Genomic DNA, 19,418 nt, shown 5'->3' on the forward strand with positions numbered 1-19,418 from the left:
GGGATATTCAGTTTGTGATCAGTGAATTTCCACATGAAAATACTGATAAATACTTTATGAAAAATTTGTAATTGAAATAAAGCCACCTGAAATATGAAGCTGCAGTCATTTTAACGGTATTTAAGTTAGTCATGCAAAATTAGTTCTGTGTTAAAAAGTATTTTAAATCCCTTTAAACAAACATATAAAGGTGAGCAGTACTATAGTTTATTTGTTTTACTCAAGTAACTTGCATTCTTCCATCACCTAAAACTTTGCTCTTTTTGAAAAGTATTAGATAGTTTTTGTTTTATTTTCACATTTTTCATCAATATTCTAAAGATGAGTGCTATTAAAAATCTAAAATGGCCCTTATGATACAATAAATGAATAAAGTGAGATGGAAATATGGTTTTAATAGCTTTATATGATCTGTAATATGTAATCTATTATGATAAATAGCAAAACTTTGGCAAGTACACCATGGTAATTAGTATTATTCTCCAAAGTTATGCTTTAACAAACTAGGTATAGGGAAATGACATAACCTGATTTAAAATGGTTCTCTGTAGAATACAGATTTAATACTTAAAGGAGCATTAGTTAGTTTTACCAAACTATGTGTGTGGAAATGGCAAAGCATACTAGAATCAATGCAGCAACACTGAACGTACCAACATTTGGCACATACACTGTTTCAGTCTTAAAAGACTCGGTAATGGTAGTTATTTAGATTTGTGCTGTTTCCAGCAGCATTCACTTCCAGAAAGGATTTCCCTGGCTATGAGTCATAGGTGCAGTCATAACTTTTTTCATGTGTCTGAAAAACTGTAACCCAATACTGTGTGTAAGACAAAGAGTGTCTGTGGTTAGTATTGGAGCCAGCCAATATATATTTATGGGTGAACTACAGTCTAGGATATTATGTAATGTATAGAAAGCATGTGCTAATTTTTGTTCGCTCTTTCTTTATTATGAGCTATCAAAATAAAAGATGATTTAATAAACCTGTGATCATATGCACTTATATTTAATGTCAGGTTTGTTAATAACTACATATTTTTTTTTAACTATATCAAAAATAATTGATGTAGATAGTACACACTAATTAAAATATAGGTTTGCAAAAACTGTACATTGCCATCTTACGATTATGGCATGGTAAGGATATAGTATATCTTATGCAGTCTGTTATCCATCAGTATATTTTTTGAAAATTTTCAAACAAATTTAAAGCTGTTACTTATCCATTTTTTAAAGGCTTATGGTGTAAACTTAAAAATCATTAGTTTTTAATACTTGCCATTGAATCTTAATAGCTTGAATATTAATAACGTTATGTATCTTAACAAAATTAGTTATGTTTATCTGATGTTAAAATATATTATTACTTAATGTTTAAGTATAACTCCAGTACTGAAAGAATAAACCCGTTGTATGCAATTTTATTGACTAATAGACAACATTGCTTCAATATATTAGAAGTAAAAGACAAGATTTAATATACATGTAGAATATTCTAAGGTTAAAGATATGCTAAATGTTCAGCTATTTTTAGAAGTTCAATCACATGTATTTCTGTTTGTGCAAAACTAAATTATCTTTAACTGGGCCTAATGTACAAGAAGTTTAGAACTCTGTTGAATATCTTATGAAATTGTCTCGTTTTTTTGACATATATGAGACCATACCCCTGTTTCTAAAGAAAACATTACCAAACACTTCATTTTGTTTTGTTTTTTGGGCTAATTACCATATACAAGTTTCAATCTATAAGCCCTTCACTTATCAAAATAGTACAGTTATTTCAAACTTTGTATTCAGTTTAAACATTGAACTAAAACAGTATAATGAGATTCAGCTAAAGAACATGTATGGTACTTGTTTAGTGTTAAGAGTAAAAAATAATAAGTTGAACTATTCTAACAACTATTAATTTCTAGCTCATTTTATTTTTGTACTTTGCTGCATTTGTGAAAATTTTGTGTGAAATGGCATACATGTAATTCCAACAAAAGTTAATTTCATGGCACTATAAATTGGTATTATTTCAAGTTCATATTCTGAACTTTGGTATCAGGTTATGTCTTCTTAAAAAGCATGTGCATGTCACAATGTAGATGTTTAAACCACCAACCTCTTTATACCTATGGGGAATGTTATGTACATGTGTATATATCTATAAAATACTTGGGCAAGTGTATGTTTGTGATTACCCATACAGGCTCACATCTTCAAAGGTCACCTGAAGTCCTCTTTATGAGATAATTACTTAAATAATGTATGAATGCAAGTTACATTTAAAACATTGTTAAGAAATGAAGAGTTAAGAAAGAGTATAGAAATATATTTAAGCTCAAAAGAGTGTGATTAATTTTAAAAAATCCAATATTTGGTTTGTTATGTTGTTTGCTGTTAATTAAATTCCCACATCTAGTAAATGTATCATATTTTAAATTGTGGGAAATTTCAATAGTTACAAATAAATTTTCTGTGGAAAGATGACTCGTACACCTTTTGTGATTCATGTATAAAAGAAATTCTTAATCAGTGTGAATATAGTGATACATAAAGCTAGATTTCCCTTCTGGTTAACACCTTGATAGTTCAGGACCTTCTTCACTTGAAGAATAAATGAAATGTTTTTATGATTTTTTTTTCCAGCTGAATTATTTTGTAATGTTTTGAAAATTATCTGTCAATCTTTTCAGTACGCAAGCATTGAAAAAAATGGAGAACATTTTATGACCCCTGTTGACTTCGTTCAAGGGTTCCTGGGATTATATAAAGAACCAAACTATAATCCTACTACTGTCCAGCTTTTAGGTAACATTCTTGATACCTCTAAAGATGGGTAAGTGTGGTTCTTGTTATAAAGCTTTTCTTTTATAATTAACTATTGTACTTTAAAGCTAAGGTTTCTGTTCATTTGTTCTAACCGTATTGATAAATATTGTTAATATTATATCTATAATTGATTGAGCTATATCTTGTTTCTTGGAAACATTTTAAGCTTTTATAAATATAGCTTTAGCGAAAATATTTTTAATTTGCTTTATTCTATGTTAATTGTTACTATTCAATATTCTTCATTCTTCTAATGTGAATTCAAAGTTTATTAGATAGTTTGTTATTCATCATTATATTGGAGAAGCAGTTGATGTCATTAAAAGTATTATGTTATACTAAAGTACTAGGCAGTGTACAAGTTATTTTGCACTATGCTTGTTACTTATTTAATGAAAGCAGTCAATAAATCATGTAAAGTTAACAACTTTCTGCTCAAGAATTCAACTGAAAATAGTTTGTTATTTCAGTTTTTATTTATTGTAAATAGTTGATCATTTTAAAAACTAAGATTGAAGTTTTAAGAATATAACCTTGAATAATATTAATTTGCTTAGAATGTAGAAAGATCAGGATGTAAAAGGTTATTCAGCCCATTGTGGAAATTTTTTGCTTGCTATAACACTCAACCAAACCATGAAAAACAAAAGTAACATTTCACGTGCAATATCTAATAAGTATTTGAAAAAAAATAAAACTAACAGCATTATCTCCTTATCATCAGACAAAACCATGTACAGCTCTTAACCAACAAATAATTTTGCAAAAGGACAAGTCTTTGTCTAAGTTTTATAATACTCAGGTTTTTATTTCCAACCTTTTCATTTCGTTACTCAAATAAACCACCCAATTCAAACCTTTAAGGTGTTTTCAGATAAGAAAAATATTAATAAAAAAGCTCTTCTTAACAGTTTAGCATAATCAGCAAATTGTACATATTACTATCCAAGAAGCTATCCAAATTATTGACATGATTATTAATTGAATAATAAGTGTTCTAAAACAGTACCTTGACAAACTTCTTTAGTCAGATTCTGCAATTTATATAAATGCTCATTTATCATCATTATTTGCTTTTCACTACCATGCCAACTCTGTTTTCTTTTCAACTTTTTCACCAGATCCGTAAGTATCCAATTAATCTCCATTGAGACATAATATCAAATGCTTTATGAAAATTCAAAGTAAAAGCACACATCATCAACTGGCTTTTCATACTCTATGAAACAGGAACCAATAGTTACAATGTGAGGTTAAGACCAAACCTGGATTCATCTCTGATGAGACCATTGGCATCCCATCTAGAATTGTTGAAGCCAACTGATCTTGATCCAGTCTGGATGTTCTTCCTTGTAATGCTCTGCTAATGGAATCCTAGTACAAATTTCCCATGACCACAAACCAACTTCCTTTCAGACAGTTTGGACCAATGCAAGCACTTCAAACACGTGTTATAAGTCACAACAAAGTTTCTTTTCTGTCCAAAATGGATCTTATTTTGTCTTTGGTATGTTACCCTCATGTGACCACTTACATGACTTCCCTTTACATCTCCATAGATTCTATGTTGGTTTAAAGCATGGAAAACAATGCTTTAGCTCACACCTAAGGCATCGACAATAGAATGTTGAGATCAACACTCCAGTTTGTAACATACTGAGAATATGTAACACTTTCTTCAGGTTTAAATGTCTGTTGACATGTACTTAAGCAATAATGGTGTTAAATATTTTTTAGAGCACAAAACTGAACATAGACAATGCTTTGATTCTTTTTGTCATGGTAGGCTATTCTGTCTTGTGTGTGGGTTACACAGTTGATAAGAATCAGTTTGTGTTCCTAAATAAATAAATTCTTCTCAGGGACACACATAAACCCTCTTTTACTCTCTTTGTCTCTCTCTCTACAATTACTATAAAACATTTTTAAGTTGGTGAGAATAATATCTTGTGAGGGAGAATTTTTTGGGGAAGGCTAAGCCTTCCCAAGCTCTCTATAGTCACCTCAATTCAAAAATATACTATGTGGCACAAGGCTTCCCTTTGATAGAAGATTCCTTTATTGGAAAAGTCTGTAATTCATGTAACTGATTATAAGTGGTAAATGAATCCTCTGATACCACTCATATATGTTGGTCTGAAAAAAAATCAACATTGATATTTATTAACACTGAGAAGCAGTGATCCCTTGCAAACTTAGAGTATTATATTTACAACTGTTCATGAAATGACTCAATATATTATTTGCTTTGTACATTTGATGTTATCATCACACCTTTAACCAACTCATTGAACAAAATATGTTAGTTAGCAAACAATCTGTAAGATACTGTATTAAATTCTGAGTATTTGATATATTCATATGCATATGTTTCTTTGGTATCAGTTTATAGCTGAATAGACCTACAGTGATATAAATGTACAGGTTTTAACTGCCATTTTGATATCAAACTTATTACATGTTTTCTTTTTTTTTTTTGCTATGTAATTGGTAGTAATGCATAATTTTAAGTCTATTTCTATATTTTAACATTTTCTATAGCCTTATATCATTTCCGGAATTCCATGCATTTGAAGGACTCTTATGTCAACCAGATGCTCTTTATCGAGCTGCATTTCAACTGTTTGATACGAATGGCTCTGGATTTGTTACCCATGGTATGTTTTGAACCTTTATATATAATTAAGGATGAAATCTTCATGGAATAAAGATTTAATATCATATGTGAATATTGGTAGCTATTGAAAAACATTTTATTTTAGTATGCTTAGAGACTTTAATTTACTGTGATAACTTCATAAAGCTGACCTAATTTCCAGCTGATAAATTGAAAATTTAAGAATACCCTCTCTAAGGAATATGATCTGATTAAGTTACATTTGGCTTCATGGTTAATAACATCAGTCCTTGTCATTCTAACTTAACCAACGCACTCTTTAAAGAAGAGGAAGATTGGCCAATTTGAGTTGTCTGAACACTTAATGGACTTCATTTCTGTTGAGCATATATATATAGAATATTCTTGAGAAATACATTATATCCTATCAAGTGACTCTAGACATTAAAGATGTCCTTAAAATGGCTTTTTCAGAGGAATGGCCATGAATATCTCAGAAACTTGTCAACAATTTGAATTTAAGCATGCTACATAAGTGCCAGGCTTCCATTACTGTATTTATGATGATATTTCGTACTGAAGCGTCATAAGCTGTAAAAAAGTAAAATCCAGCTCTACCAAATGTTTATTTATAAGCATTTCACATCATATGATGGATCACTAGCTGCTAGATTTACATAAAAATAAGCTGAAGCAAATGACTGATATTATCTTATAACATTGTTTAGTTCAGAATAAATCCATCTGCAAAGTGAAAATTGTCATCTATGAGGATTGACCAAATTAATAATTTTACTGAAAATATGTATGCAACATGTAATTAAAAATTTTAGGAAAATATGTTCATTTGTTAAATAATTGTAATTGATAAATCTTCTAATAAAAATCTTACTTGTGAGGGCATAGATTTTTAGAATATAATTTTTGTTATAATGAATTATCTGTTCTTGTGCTGGACTTGCAGCTATAGAAAAGTGTGTACTTAAAGAGAGAGAAATTTCACTCGTTTTAGTCTATGAAAAGTATATCCACAATGGTTTTTTTTACAAATAGATTAAGTAAACAACACACAAGGGATTCAGATTGCATTTGGCTTACAACTTTGATTTGTGGTGATACTAATTAATATTGTTGTTACAAAAGTATGTTAAAACATCTTGATAATTGAAATTATTTTAAAACTCGGGTTCTGTGATTTCTTTTAATTGAGAAATGTTGGTGCAGTCTTAGATATTTTATTTTATTTTTTGAGATAATTCTATAGACTTGTAATTATTACATCGTTTAATTTTGCAAAGTTTCTGCTCCAGAAGAAAACGAGAGCTTGAAAATATAAATATAGTATATGAAAAATTTTTGTTTAATTTTGATCCTTACTAACATGTTATAAGATATGTCTTATTTTTCCATACAAATGAAACACATTTATACATGAATTGTCATTGGGCTTTAATGTAGTTTTTACACTGCTTGTTATTCTGTAACATTAAATAAACCACAGATTTTTTGCTATGAATTATTAAAAATTAAAATTATTGTTTCAAAGAATACTTATTTTCTCTGTTTAAACTGTGCAGAATGTAATTTTTAATGAAATAAAAATGAATCTGTGCAAATTTTCTATGTGTAACGTGGAAAAATATTAACTTTTGATGAATGTAATTGTTTTAATATGTATTAATGAAATACAATCTTCATTTTATATGTAGTTATTTATTGTGTCCATTTGTCCTGTGTCTCTCTCACAGGTGAACTTTGTTTTTTCCTTGCTTTATTGTAATAAGTTTATATAGAAATGCTATTCATTTTTTAATATAAATGCTCACACTTGTCACAGCTGACATCCATTTCTGATAAAAATTTAAAATCCTTTGTGTTTTTCAAACTAAGTGCAGGTATATCACACCATACAGCAAATTTGGGTCTTTAATTTTTTTATTTGTATATATATATATAAATATTTTTATTATTAACTCGTAGAACTCTATATACTGCATTATTAACTGTAAATATATATTCAAACCTGTCATTAATCGCATGTGCTTGAGTAATTTAAATAACATAAGCAGAAAAGTTATGTGAGAGGATCAGGACTTTATGAAATATAAAGAGTGAAAATAGTGTTGTTTATTTATGAGCTTTTAACCCAGAAAACAGATTTTTTACTTCTGTATTAAATTTTTCAGATGAATTTGAAGAAATTGTGGGTTACACTACACTGCATGAGAAGATTCCATTTGACTTCAAAGGTGAATTTATGAGATTACATTTTGGTGACAATCGAAAGCGTACTGTTTCCTATACAGAATTTTCTCAAGTTCTTCATGTAAGTTTGGTTTATTTAGGCTCGCTTTCTCTTCACATCACAAAGTCTGTAAACATATGACTATTAATATGAAGTATTATTTAAAATGTAAAAAAAAAGACAAATTTACATTGTATTATCATGTCTTGAATGTTTTATGCATATTTGCTGAAGGAAAGCACCACAATCATAAGCTTAGTTTAAACATTATCTTGATCGTTTTGGCTCAGTTTTTTGCTATTGCTAATCATTTTTCTTTTTAAGGGGATAACTTATGTTATACACTGCTATGCATACAGCACACAGTAATATGTGATAACAAACCTCTTTAGTAGATGTAAGTTTTTGCCCTGCTAATCTCAAGTTTAATTGTTGAAAGGATGAATATATATCAAAGAGAAAGAAAATAAACATACACTTTATTAATAAAATCTTGAGAATTGAAATGTGTATGAAATAGTAAAAGCTGAATTATTATACATAAAAGAACAGTAGAAAGCATGAAACTTACATATAAAAACTAATGTCACTGAAGAATGTGAGTGAAGAAGATTATGAGAATGGTTTTGTGTTTACATTAATGAACAAAGCAGAATTGTTCCCAGTTCGTTTTCTGTCCATCAATAATTAGATATCAAAATATAGACATGAAATTAAGAAACCTGAAGTTTGTAAGGAAAATTTATCATCATTTGTGCTGCACAGCAGATTCTTTGAAAATGATCTTTCATAAATCAGAAAATGTTACCTGAAATATGTTTTAGTGCTCATAAGTATGGATTGAACACAAAAAGTTTTATCATTCATGATTTAGCTATTAAATAATGAAAGACAGAATCATTATTTTTGTTTCTTCAACTTTGTCAGGTTTTTATAGGGCCAAATTCTTTTCGGTAGGTGTTTGTGACTTGTTGCTGATAAATTTGAACAATAAATGGACAGCACACGATCCATTTGTTTTAAAATAATATATTCAAAACAAGTTAAAACATATGTACAAAACTTTATAACACTATTGATTATCACAGTTGTATCTAGAACTTTTAATAATTGTCTTTTTTTTTTTCATCAAAGTCCACACAGGCAGGTTCAATTAATTTAGAACACCCTTTGACAAGACAAATTATTCTCCTCCACTCTGTTATCACATGGGTTATCACAATTGTATACAGGCTTTAAATTTTTCTCTTTTATGTCAAAAGTCTGCACAGGCAGGTTCAGTTATTTTAGAATCTAATTGACTAGACAAATTATTATTCTCTACTCTGTTATTACAATACAATCTGTGATTATTACATTTTAAAAGTTGCCACCATACACCCTTTATGGCTAAACTTCCAAACACATTCTTGATCTATATCTCACTAAATTTATCTTACTTTCACTAATTTAACTTTCACTATGTATTTGTAACATGTGAAGGAAAAATCTAGAAATATCTAGCCCTCTAGTGACAATAATATTCACATAAGGAGAAAAACTTAGAAGCTTTGAATAAAATGACATTAACAGTATTACAAATGCCTAGTACAATAATCAAACTGCATACGCAACGTATGACACATACAGAGTTACATAACGAAGCTTGTCATAACTATCACTTTTAAAATAATTAATTTTTAATACTCTTGTTATGAAAATTAAATAATCATTAAATATTAAATCACTAAATAAACTAAATAATAACTCTTAAACTAAACAGTCTTGTATTTCCAACAAACTTTATATACATCTAACAGGCTACCATTGCTTCTGATTTCCAAATAGAAAACTTAATGTTTTGAAGTGTACATTTTACTGGTTGTTAATTAATATACAAAGTAAATAAAATAATAGAATGTTTTTAAAATTTTCCAAATTTATTTTTAATACCAATATATATCTTCTAGGTGTTTATTTATGTACATGTATAATAGAAAATTATTGAATTTGCATGAAAATTATGCTGAAGAAAGACATTCCCATCTCTCACTTTTTAGCGTTTTTTCTGTTTAAATATGATTATTTAATTAAGAAACTGCTACTGCTTTCAGAATGTTTAACACCTGAAAGGCCAAGGGGCTATTGAGATGGCAAAAAATAATTTCTATAACTCTGTTTTATTGCCTCTTAACAGCTGGTCAGAATTATAAAAATGGGATAAATATTATCAAATATTAACACTTGAAAAATTGCAGCTGAAATATTATATTTTATGCCCATTATGACATTGAACAATTTTTGATACAAGAGATTTCCAAGTTTTGAAATAGGTGTGAATATTATTTTTAAGTATTATGTTGTGGTGTTAGTATCAGATACTTCTAGGTGTAAAGTTTGTTGTTTCTTATACTGGAGCCAAGACCACCACTATCTCTGCCTGTTATCCACACAAAGAGACTATTGCTTCTTAATCGGAAAATAATTTTTACCCTTCACTGATATACTGTACATGAATATCCTCTATCACAGTCATTGATAGTCTTCATTGTATGGGCTGATTAAATCCAGCATTCCAAAGTTCTGGTCTTTGTTCCCTACATATCCTGGTTAAATTAGCTGTTATTTTACTCTGATTTTATACAGCTGTGTATTTCTTAGAGATGCTTTGTGTGAGAATGTTTAAAATGCATGTTAATGCAGCTGAGCTGAAATTCTCATTTATCTGGCTGGGTAGTTGTGTTAAAGTATTTTTTCTCTTTCATCATTTTGTGACATTTTATTTCCTTGTAGCTTACAAATATTATTTGTCACTGATTAAATGTTCCTCATTTCATATGGTTTAAAGCCATTGGCTCTTTAAACTCAGAGGTACTTCTAACATGAAATGTAAAGATGTACTGTTTCATGTGATTTTCATGTAAAGATGCACTGAATTGTGTGATTGTAATGTCATTTTGCTTGCAGGAATTCGTAGGTCTGGAAACAATGCTATTTATTTATTTGTAAAAACTTACATTGCACTTCAAAATGTTAACTTCTTGTTCTTAATACTTGTTACCTCAGTTAAAAAACAGTTTTGCCCTAGTCAAATTTTATGCAAGCATTTATAACTGATCATTAAGACATGAGTTTACTCCAAGCATTATAACTACACACAAATATCTATATATATTATACAATAATATTTATATCCACATACACAAAGCAGCAAAAACAGCACATTTATAACAATTAAGCTAAAACCCAAACTTCGTTTGGTTTCCTCGTATTAAAGGCTATGCACAACTAATTAGTTTGTATGCCATACTGTGAAACTGAGATTCCATGGTTTATACCCCATTACTGTAAAAAAAGATATAACTTTTCACACTATATAAAAGTGATGGTCAACTCCCACTATTCAGTCCAATAAGAGAAGCCCAAGAATTGATGGTGGATGATGTTGATTAGTTGCCTCCTCCCCATTTCCATCACTTCAAAATTAAGGACAATTAGTGCAGGTAGTTTCGTGCAAAATTCAACAAAAAAACAATCCTCATATTAATTAAGAATCATTTTGTATTACCAGGAACCAGGAAAATAGGATATTAAAAAAATATCAGAAATTAGATTTCATTGATTTTTGTATTTTATATTGAAGAAAGAGCCTATAACTATAAACAACATATCATTGGATTCAGTGTGAAAAAACTTTTATTAAAAATACCCATAAGGTCTTTGGGAATAGAAATACTCTCCTATAATAAAGAAGAGGTTAGCAATATTTTCAACAGTTTAGATGTAAATAATGTGTCCAAGTAGTGATGTTAGTTCCCTCAGTCTATAAGTTTTTATATATGATATAAAAATGAGGACACATACAAATAAAACTTTTCTTTCTTTCTTAAGTTGACATGTCTCATAAAGTAACATATTTAGAAAAAACATTACTTGAATTTATAAAATTTTGTAAGAGTTTAGGCCTATCCTACATACTGTTAAGTGTAGTAGACTTCATTGTTTTTGTGAGCTCTTTGCAATAAATCTTATAATCCAAAACAGGTAACATATTTCACTTTTGTATATCTTTTTTTGGAGAAAACTGGGACTCATATTTTCTAAGATATTAATGAGAAAATCAAATAATGCTAAAACAATTACTGAAGAATGTGGTTAATTCGAAAAAGTATATTATTAAATTTTTAACATATGACTACTAAAGAACAATGTATTGGTTTTGATATGAAAAAGGTTCATATCATAGAAGCTTAGTTAGTGGCAGTTCCATATTGGCCACAACCAGAATTTTGCCTGTTTAACAAGGTGTATGATATAACGTTGGAAAGTATATATCAAAGATATGAACACACTGTCAATTGTATAATAAACTATGAACAATCTTAACAAAAAGAAAAAAAAATTTTGCTGTAACTGGAAATCTTCACCATTTTAAAATAATGTAGGTGTCTGTAACATCATATTTCAACAGATTTGTAGATGTTTTTGATTTGAATGAAAATAAAATGAAACAATTACTTAATGTGTTATGTTTTTTAAATGCATCATTAATAAAATTGTTGTGCTTATTAGTCTTTTTTATTTTAATTATAAATGAAATTGAAATAGAGCTGTTATTTTTCATAACTTTATTCACAAAATAATGTACTTGTCTCACATATTCATAAAACAGTTATGCAAGAGGAAATGTAAGTTTGGCATTGGATATGGAAATAGATAAAACTTTCAGATATCATAGTTTAAATGTTTGTAGTTCAAGGCTACTCATTGACATGCTTTTGATGTTTGTTTGTTTTTTTACATTAGCAAATATTTATGTCATTCAGTACTGTTGTCACTTATTCGTAAGTGTAATTTGCCAGTAGTGATGTGATGAATGATTATTGGCCACTCTTGACGTAAACTTGTTTTCTCTGATAATGTTCACCTTGGTAGTTTACTGTTTCTCATATCCTGGGATTATCATAAAAGAGCAATATATTATTTGTTGATTTTTGTTGGTGATGTTAATCTTCTCAAGTTGCACTTTATAGTTGTGTGGATTCTGGAATTTACCATTCAGAAAATAGACTATAGTCAAACTGTTGTTGTAAGCTCTATTTTCAATGCTGTAGTTTTTTGTTAGAGGGAGCTGCTGTTTGTAATAGTGATGTAATGATATTGAGCAACCTTGCAAGATATCTAGAAAAAGGCTTAGATATAAATACTTGAGAATCAGTCAATTAATACGCTAGCAGTGAATCAGTTTTGTTTTCAGTTGGTAGAGTGTCAGTGAAGTATGTGGATCATTGTTAGTAATTTTATTGCATATATTTAGTTACTCAGTCAGTTTGCCATGAAATTGTACAAGTTTATTTTTATGTTAGTTGTAGTTTAATTAGAGAAATATTTCATTTGAATTTCATTTGTAAACTTACACCTACAAGTTATAGTGTACAAATTAAACATCTTGTAGAAACACTAAGAAAAAAAATAAAATAATTTATTATTACATTGACTGGACCATCATATTGTTTTTCACCAGATAATTTTTAAAAGAATCTGCCCATCAAATGAACAAGGTTACAACACTTAATTCCTACTGCTTAGATATATTGAAAGTCAGACTGACATATACATCCTGTTTAATGTCATGCAATATTTAGTAGTGTATAACATGATTGTATGTGGGATAATGTCATTAGTGGGAACTAACCCATTGACTGCAGTTGCTCTAAACATGTGCAGAATTTTTGCAACCCTTACACCATATATGGCACACTCAACTGCCAGAGATGGACTGTACACTATACAGCGAATCAGCAGTCAATGGGTTAAAAATGTTCAAAAAACGTATTTGAGACCTCTTTCTTTTTTTTCATAGTTCCTTCTGCCAGTGATAAAGTCTTATTATATAGTAAATCTTAACATTAAGGAGTATATACTAAATTTTTCTAACATTCTTCATGGACGTTGCAGTAGTGTAACAACTAATGTGTGTTTTTAATGACTTTTAAAGGATTTTCATGAGGAGCATGCTGTCCAAGCTTTTAGACGCTATGACAAGAAGAAGATTGGTACCATTACTCCACTAGACTTCAATGATATAATGATATCAGTAAAAAGCCACTTGTTAACAGAAAGTGTGAAACAGAATTTAGTTGCTGTAAGTATTTTTCTTTTATTATTTGTAATATTGGTAGTAAAATTAAAAAAGAAATTATAATACTTGAAGATCAATTTAATGACTGATTATATAGTAGTATCAACTTGGTGTTTTAATAATTATAACAATTTACCACTTTCATTAAAATAGTTTCTAAACAAACATGCAAGTGATGAACATTATGTCTATCAACAACTTGATGTAAGTATTGATAAACCGCATTTTGTGCGAATACTAAGAAAGAGAACAAAAATTGGGAAGTTCTCAAAGTTAAACAAAAGAAACTAGAACAAGAAATGGTTTTTAAAGTGTATACATTGGAAGTTATAAAATAGAATAATAATGAACTTGGAAAAGCTGTTTCACTGTTTGGCAAATCTAATGAGAAATATTTTCATTTAAATGTTATATTTGCATTATAGTGAATTATAGCTATTATCCTATTTTATGCTAATCTAATCTATTTTATGATAATGGGTAAGAGACTACTAACTCTGTAGCACTTTATTTCTAGATTAATTTAATTTTAGTCACATTATTCTATGTGATATTCAAACAGTTTTTTTTTTACTACCCTCTGTTTAAATGAGCTAACCTTAGTGAACAGGTTGGCTTAGATGGCCCATTTGTTTGGAAATTGTTGTGTGTTTCATTTTTATTCAGTGTATATCGTATCAATCCAATGGATCTACAACTTGTATTTTATGAAAATAACATTTAGATTGAGTTTACACTTGACTAGAAAGATCAGATTATAGTTGCATTGAAAAAATATTTTGTATGTTATGATAAATGAAGGAATTAAAAATAATTTTGCTATCTGAAAATTTTAGAAAAGAACTATAAACACAGTAGCAAATTAATGTTTGTGATATTAAATAAATATATTGTAACTAATATTAACAGAATAACTAACAATCAAACATTATTTCAATAGGTGTAGACACTTGTATCTCAATTTTAACTAGTGTTTTTTAATAAAATTGTAATACATTGATATAGTGATTGTTAATTATTTGCATGAATATGAATTACCATGTTATGGGTGTTTTATTGCAACCATATTGGTAAATACTTACCTAAAGTTCAAAATGTTATCCAGAAACACAGTAACTGGTGGTCTTGAAATGTTTATTGTATTTATTGTACATATTTTTGATAATGTAATGTATTTTTGTCATGCTTTATATAACTTTATATGTACAGGTTATTTGTAGTTTAATAATAAATAAACACAAAATATACATATGAGAATGTTTTTCAGTATGTGGTTAAATTATATAGCTTACCAGTATTTTTAGTTTAGCTATTGTGGTTTCTGAAATACATCCATACATGTTGATAATTAAGGATTGTTTTCAGTTGTTCTTTGTTATTTTTTTTATAGTGTTTATTTCAAGCTGTACAGAGGATGCATGTAACTTCTATAGTGTGTGTTCTTGTACATATCATCATCATAATAGTTCTTGCTAAACTCTTGTGTCCTATAGGCTACTGAAGGACATATGGTTACATTCCCATATTTCATGGCATTCAACAGTCTTTTAAACAATATGGAACTGGTTAAAAGAATCTACCTTAACTTTACTAATGGAAATATGAATCAGGAAGTAACCAAAGGTTGGTTTTATTTTAATTAATTGCAATGTCATTAAATTTTACACATGAAAAAAAGTTAATTACTAAAACATTTTTAAATTTATAAATTATTTTCAGAACCAATAAATTACAATTTGCAAATAGTTATTCTGAGTCTCCTTTAATCAGGCTAAAATTTTTCTTAAATTGTAATTGTTATAAATTCTACACAATCATATACTCTAAACCTAATTAGTAAGAACTTGAACATTTTCACATTAACTTAGAAGAAATATAAAAAAGAAAACCTGTGAAAAAAATTAATTCAAAATTAAATTATACAATTGTGACTGGAACAAAATTAATATATAGTTAAGAAAACTTGTATAAATCAATTGTCCTTATCTTAGCTCAGCAGGAAATATGATTCATAAGTAACCAAAAGTATTTATTAATTAGTGAATATAAAAATTTGAAGTGTATCACTTGATGTGCAATACACTTATTATCAGTAAATAAACTTGTTTTAATACTTCTCACCTGTTAAAAAAACATGATTATTATGTGAGTGTAAAAGACAGAAATTGAAGTTGAAAGAGAAATGTGTTTTTGAGAAAAATGCAAACTAACACATATTTATACTTTATTTAGAGGAATTTCTCTATGCTGCCCAGCAGATATCAGCATTGACTCCAATGGAAGTAGAGATTCTTTTTCAGTTGTCAGGATTTCTTCATCAACAAACTGGGTATGTCTTGTAATAAAAACAAAAAGTTTTTCTCAAAGGATTTTCAGTTATTTTCTAAATTTTGTGATTTCTCTTTCATGTGGTAAGTCAGTTCTACAGCTATACATGTATACATAGTTCATGAAGGTGAATTGATAAATTAAACAACAAAATTTTATTTGTTTCTTTATTCCTTTATAGAAGTCCTGAAGTTACTTTTTTGTAAAACATTCAAAACCCACTTTGAGTTATAACAATTTATAATCATCAAAGCTAGTATTACTACTTCTATAGATTGATTTGTAGCATATATCTATTAACTTTTAAAATCAGTAAGTTAAATATATTGCACATACACTTATGCATGATTACAAATTATTCAAACAAATATGAATCATCAATTTTCAGTCCTCAAAAAACCAACTGATAATTTTTAAGAATCATATTATTCAGAATGTTAACTTGAATGCCAATAACAGGTCTTAATATTTGAATAACTTGCTTCATGTTTTAAAGATCATTGTTATGAACTTGAAAATTTTTCATTATTGTTTTGTACTTGTTGAATTTTAAGAACTGAAGTTTTATTCTTGTAACATTAAAGTTTTTATATCGTGATTATTTTATTGAGGTTCTTCTCTTTCTGTATTGTAAAGCTAATTATAATTTTATTATGTTTCTAAATTATTCCAATAATTTTCAAAACAATCTCAAGCTACGTGTGACAGGCAAATAATGCATGCTTTTCTTGTAAAGGTTGAATTAATATGCCATTCTGTCATCACTGGTCTGAAGCACTTACTAAAATGACTCTTTGATGTTCTTTTTTTAGCTTTCTTGTACTTGTCTGTGCATAATATTTCATACTTATTTTGTTCTGTTATAAGCTTTAAGCTTCTAAATAAATTAAAATACATCCAGCTGAGAACATAATTATTAAATTACATGTATAGATGATTAAATTTACAGAATTAAAGTGCGCATAAGGTTACCTGTGTCTGATTTGAATTTTTCTCAATCTTTTATAGGAGAGTAATATATCACGATTTAGAAAAAATTGCTTCTCAGCGTTATGCCAAAATTTTATTTAGACCATTTGCAGAGGTTAAAGCTGTTGAAGTAAGTAAATTATTATTTCTTTTGTTCATCAAGAATACCACTAATTTTAAATCTCTTCCAAAAATGCTTCTAGCCATTGTATAGAAAAAAAAAATAGTCATTCTATAAGGCTATGGAAAGTCTGTAGTTTTTTTGGAATCATTAGCTATAGCATTTCTATAGTTAATGTATAGACAGACTTGAATCTTTTTTTATTTATTGTATAACCTTTCTATAATAAATGTGTAACAATTCTGTAGAAGTGTCATAGTTAATCTGCACTCATTCAATAGAAATGCTATAGCCCTTCAAAGTCAGTCACTAGTCATTTACCAGAAATGCTATATTTCTTTAATAGTTAATCTGCAGTTATTCAGTGGAAATGCTACAACCCCTCTAAAGTAAATGTATAGCTATTCAATAGAAAATGTATACCTCTTCCTTAAATATTCTGTAGCTACTACTTTAACCATTTGTTTTAGTTATTCTGTAAAAAGGCTGTAGGTATTCATAAGCCATTCAGTTAACAAACTATAGCCTTTCTTTATTTAACCCGATCCCATTTGTAGCTAGTTAGTAGCCCTTCTACATTCCTTCTGTAGTTTTGACACTGAATGAATTATTCTATAAAGATCCGATAAGGCTTGTTTTCTTAAGTAATGCAGGTATATGAAATTCTCCGATAACAGGTTACTTTGTTTTCTTTTATGAGCTTTTTCTTCTGAATGTAATTTGGCTGTGATTGCATTCTTGACCAGATGGCAGTACACATCAAATTGGTATTTGACTCATTTGGTAAAAATTATAAAATTTTCTAATAAATCACTCTCAGTTATAAATGGTAACTAAGACAGCATGAGAAAAGAATGACAAGCTAAGTAATAGATAAAGTGGTATGAAAGGAAGAGTATGAATGCATGGAAATGGAATGAAATAGGGAACAAAAATGGACAATGATAAAATTTCCTTGAAGTGTAAATAAACTAAAATTCAGAACTAAATCTAGGAGTATGTAATGTTTTAAGAAAAACGAAAGTATTGCCATGTTGCTTTTATCATACACATTTTTTATGTTTGCAGGTTTAAGGTAATAACTGTTGTTGTTGTTTTTTTGTAAGATGCTAGTACTAATTAATTGATTTCATATGCTTTTTTTTATCCATGCTTTAATAATTAGTTCAGCTTTACCTTTCTTATTCTGAGTTAGAGTGCAGCTGACAGAAATGTGAGCATTCAGATCCTAGAAAGTGTATACAGATTTTTCCTTGGTTCTATTGGTGGAGGTAAGAAATATTGAAGTATAAGCTAAGCATTTAGGGTTTTTATGAGTCATAACAAATTATTGAAAATAGTATAGGCCAAGAAGTTTCTGAAAAATCATAACCTTTCACATATATGTGTATAAATAAATTTTCATAACAAAGATATAGGTAATGGAAAATGCTGCTTAATTGTAATATTATAAAGAATAGTTTGACTACATGTATATAAATTCAAAGAAAGATTATTTTTATTCTTCTCTGAGTGAGGTTTTAATTATTGCTTTTTCAGTATGATGCATGTCAGTCAACAGAATAGTTATCAGGCTTTGAGCAAAATAAACAGAGCACTTTTAAATCTCTTCAAAAATCATATTATTATAGTAAATCAGAAACATGAAAATTTAAATTATGCTCAAACATTAGCTTATTTCTCATTGTTAGCAATGTTTACACATTTTTCTAAGTTAAATATTACTTTTCCACCGCTAGTGTATAACTGAAACCTGAAATGTGCTCATTATCAGTAATGGGCCAGGAATTTTGGCTAGTGTCTGAAATAATTACAAAAATAAAAAATATTAAATTTTAGCAAGACATTATTGCTAATGACCAGCTGCTCTTGGCCAATGTCTTAAATGATTAAATGAGGCTACTGTAGAAATTCTAAATAACAAAATAAAAGTTTTTTATGTTGAATATATTTATTTTATTTTATGTTTAGGAATTATTTTACTGAAATATCTTTCTGTATTCAATCATTTGTTGTAACAGTCTAAACTCTTGTGGCACTTTGAATTACACAAAACACCCTTGCAAACTGCATGTGTGTAGAGAAACATATCATGTTGGAAAATTAGGCTTGTCCAGCAAAGTGAGGGCATTACTGATAATGGATTGCCAGTGTCCAAAATAGTTTATTTTGAATAAATATTTCATATTCC

General features: G+C 28.4%; 1 protein-coding gene across 1 annotated transcript in view; it reads left to right on the forward strand.

Moving 5' to 3' along the window:
* Nucleotides 1-19,418, forward strand: part of LOC106466021 (calcium-binding mitochondrial carrier protein Aralar1-like) — a 60,001-nt gene that overhangs the window by 9,947 nt on the left and 30,636 nt on the right. Inside the window, exons 3-10 of the mRNA XM_013926268.2 lie at nt 2,691-2,833; nt 5,368-5,483; nt 7,630-7,769; nt 13,666-13,812; nt 15,303-15,432; nt 16,042-16,138; nt 17,146-17,236; nt 18,423-18,498. Of these exons, the coding sequence (XP_013781722.1) occupies nt 2,691-2,833; nt 5,368-5,483; nt 7,630-7,769; nt 13,666-13,812; nt 15,303-15,432; nt 16,042-16,138; nt 17,146-17,236; nt 18,423-18,498 (940 nt within the window). The remainder of the gene's footprint in view (nt 1-2,690; nt 2,834-5,367; nt 5,484-7,629; nt 7,770-13,665; nt 13,813-15,302; nt 15,433-16,041; nt 16,139-17,145; nt 17,237-18,422; nt 18,499-19,418) is intronic.

The sequence above is a fragment of the Limulus polyphemus genome, unplaced genomic scaffold, assembly GCF_000517525.1.
Source record: "Limulus polyphemus unplaced genomic scaffold, Limulus_polyphemus-2.1.2 Scaffold2124, whole genome shotgun sequence".
In the NCBI taxonomy this organism is placed as follows: Eukaryota; Metazoa; Arthropoda; class Merostomata; order Xiphosura; family Limulidae; genus Limulus; species Limulus polyphemus.